Source organism: Pediculus humanus, genomic scaffold (assembly GCF_000006295.1).
Source record: "Pediculus humanus corporis 1103172108258 genomic scaffold, whole genome shotgun sequence".
NCBI classification, from domain to species: Eukaryota; Metazoa; Arthropoda; class Insecta; order Psocodea; family Pediculidae; genus Pediculus; species Pediculus humanus.
In genome coordinates this window covers 10523-13065 of record NW_002987827.1, presented here as the reverse complement: position 1 = coordinate 13065, position 2543 = coordinate 10523, and the positions used below count along the sequence as shown (strand labels likewise).

General features: G+C 25.9%; 1 protein-coding gene across 1 annotated transcript in view; it reads left to right on the top strand.

The window, feature by feature from the left end:
- The window catches only part of Phum_PHUM486980 (Class A Rhodopsin-like G-Protein Coupled Receptor, GPRmac1), a gene marked incomplete at both ends in the record, with an annotated part of 23210 nt that overhangs the window by 10145 nt on the left and 10522 nt on the right, over positions 1 to 2543 (top strand). The window contains 2 exons of the mRNA XM_002430442.1: positions 628 to 907; positions 987 to 1119. Of these exons, the coding sequence (XP_002430487.1) occupies positions 628 to 907; positions 987 to 1119 (413 nt within the window). The remainder of the gene's footprint in view (positions 1 to 627; positions 908 to 986; positions 1120 to 2543) is intronic.

Sequence of the window (2543 nt, the reverse complement as noted above, 5' to 3'; positions counted from 1 at the left end):
CAAACAAAATAATAATAATAATAATAATAATAATAATAATAATAATAATAATAATGTAAGGAAAACAAAATCGAACATCATCATCATCATCGCGGGCATATACTTTCTCCTGCCCCGTCATAATTTGTTTTTTTTTTTTTTCCTTCCCTCATTTTATATATTTTTACAATCTTTCATCCTTCTTTCTGTCTCTTTCTTTCTCTCTCTCACTTCCTCTCCTATCTCATTTTCTTTCTTTCACTTTTATAAAAAAAAAAAGAAAAATCCAATAAATTAACGATAGTTTGATGAAAAGATTTTCTTACAAAAAAAAAAAAGGTATAAATTTTACGAAAACAACCATTTTTAAAAATTTTGTTTTATGTATAAAAAAAATCGAATTCGTTTCCCTTTCTCCCTCTTCTGTTTCCGGTACATTTTTTTTTCTTCAGAAATATTAAACACACGTTTAAGTATAAAAATATTAAATTTTTTTTTGTTTGAATCGTGTTTCGAGTAGAAAAAAATTTTGTTTGTTGTTTGTTACGTAATTTATGTGAGGGTCCTAATGCGTACATATGTCGTCGATCGTCGTTGTTGATAATAAATATATTTTGATATAAATTTTTTTCTTTTTTTTTGTTCCAGCGTGTGCTTGGGGGATTTCCCTCCTTTTGTGGCCTCCCTGGATATACGCATGGCCATACATAGAAGGAAAGCGAACGGTTCCAGAAAAAGAATGTTACATACAATTTATCGAAACGAATCATTATATTACTTTCGGCACAGCCATTGCTGCCTTTTACGTACCTGTTACAGTTATGTGTACTCTGTACTGGAGAATCTGGAGAGAAACTAAAAAACGACAAAAAGACTTACCTAATTTACAAGCAGGAAAAAAAGACTCGAGTAAAAGATCAAATTCAAGGTGAGTCGAGTTTTTTTTTTTTTATCTCTTACGGAATAAAAAACATAAATTTTGAAAACCGCCATTTTGTTTTTTAAAGTGACGAAGCTGTCGATTTAGAAGACTGGAAGAGAACAAGGTCTGAATCGGGAGTCGTCGCCTCGGAACTTGGCGATGGAACTTCCGGATTAAATGCAACAAATTTGGAAAATCAAAATGCCGCACAAAAAAGGGTACGTATTTTATTATTATTATTATTATTTAATAAATTATCCAGGATTAATAATAATAATACTGGAGGATTTAATTTTAATTTTTTTTCTACGATAAAATTTAAAATTTTTCGAGTAGTAAAAAAAAAAAAAAAAAACGTTTCCACCATTACATCAAATTAAATCTATAAAAATTATTGAATGGGGGAAAAAAAATGCAACAACGCAATTGCAACCACGCAATAAAAAAACCCTTTTAAGGTTTAAAAGGATGCTATAAAATTAAATAAAAAAAAAAAAAAAGGTTTAGAGTCGTGTATATATACGTAGAGAATAGAGCATATTCGAATGAATTTCCCACAAATTTTTTTTTCAATTTCGTTTAAAGAAAAAAAAAAAAAAAAAAACTTTTGGAGTGGAAAAAAAAATTTCCAGAAATTAATTTACGAGTATGGAATAATGAAGAAAAAGAAAATGGAATGACGTTACGTATTCGCCTGGAAATCGTTTCCGTCGTATCTGATTATTGTCAAAATAAAAAAAAATTTTCTTTGTTTTATTTTACGTGGCACAAGATTAAATACAAAAAAAAATTATTATTTAATCGCACGCTTAAAAAATGAAAATTTTTTTTTTAGATTCCGGAATTTGTTCTCGTCGCGTAATAATAATAATAATAATAATAATAATAATATGAAATGAAATTTTTTAGATTTTTTCAATACAGTAAAAGACTTGCACGTATTACGTCAATTATTAAGTAATTTTAAATGTTTACGTTTGAGTGTTTGAATTATAAGATGACCTTGAGAGTAATTAGTTAGTCATATATTACGTAATTTTTTTATATTTTTATTTTTTTATTATTAAATGTCATTATTTTATACGTTAATTTTTTCTTCTTTTCTTTTTACCGGAAAATTTTTTTTTTCTGGAGAAAATTAAAATCATTTAATTTTATTATCAATTAAAAATTAAAATTAAAAAAAAAATGGCGGCGGGGATTTTAAGAGTATGTCTTTAAAAGGTAGAGAAGAAAAAATAAAAAATTTTTTTTCCACCTTTTTTTTTTTTTTTTAATTAAAAAATTTTAGTTTTTTTTGGAAGAAAGAAAGAAAAAAGGAAAGAAAAAAAAATTGCGAGACGTATAAATTATAAGACAAAGAAATATATATAAATTAACAGGACCGAAGTAAGGTTATTAAAAAAAATTATTTTCCTGGAAAAAAATAAAAAAAAAAAATCAATTCGATGACGAATTTTTTTTTACAATAATTCTCTCATTTTTTCACTCAACATAAAATTTTATTTTAAATATTTAAATTTTTCTGGAACTAAAAAACTCCTCCCTTCCCCATCTTTTTTCTTTCCCGTCCGCCATCTTTCATAAAAAAAAATTGTCCTGGAGATTTTTGTGAAAATGTTAAAAATGTAATAAAACGAAA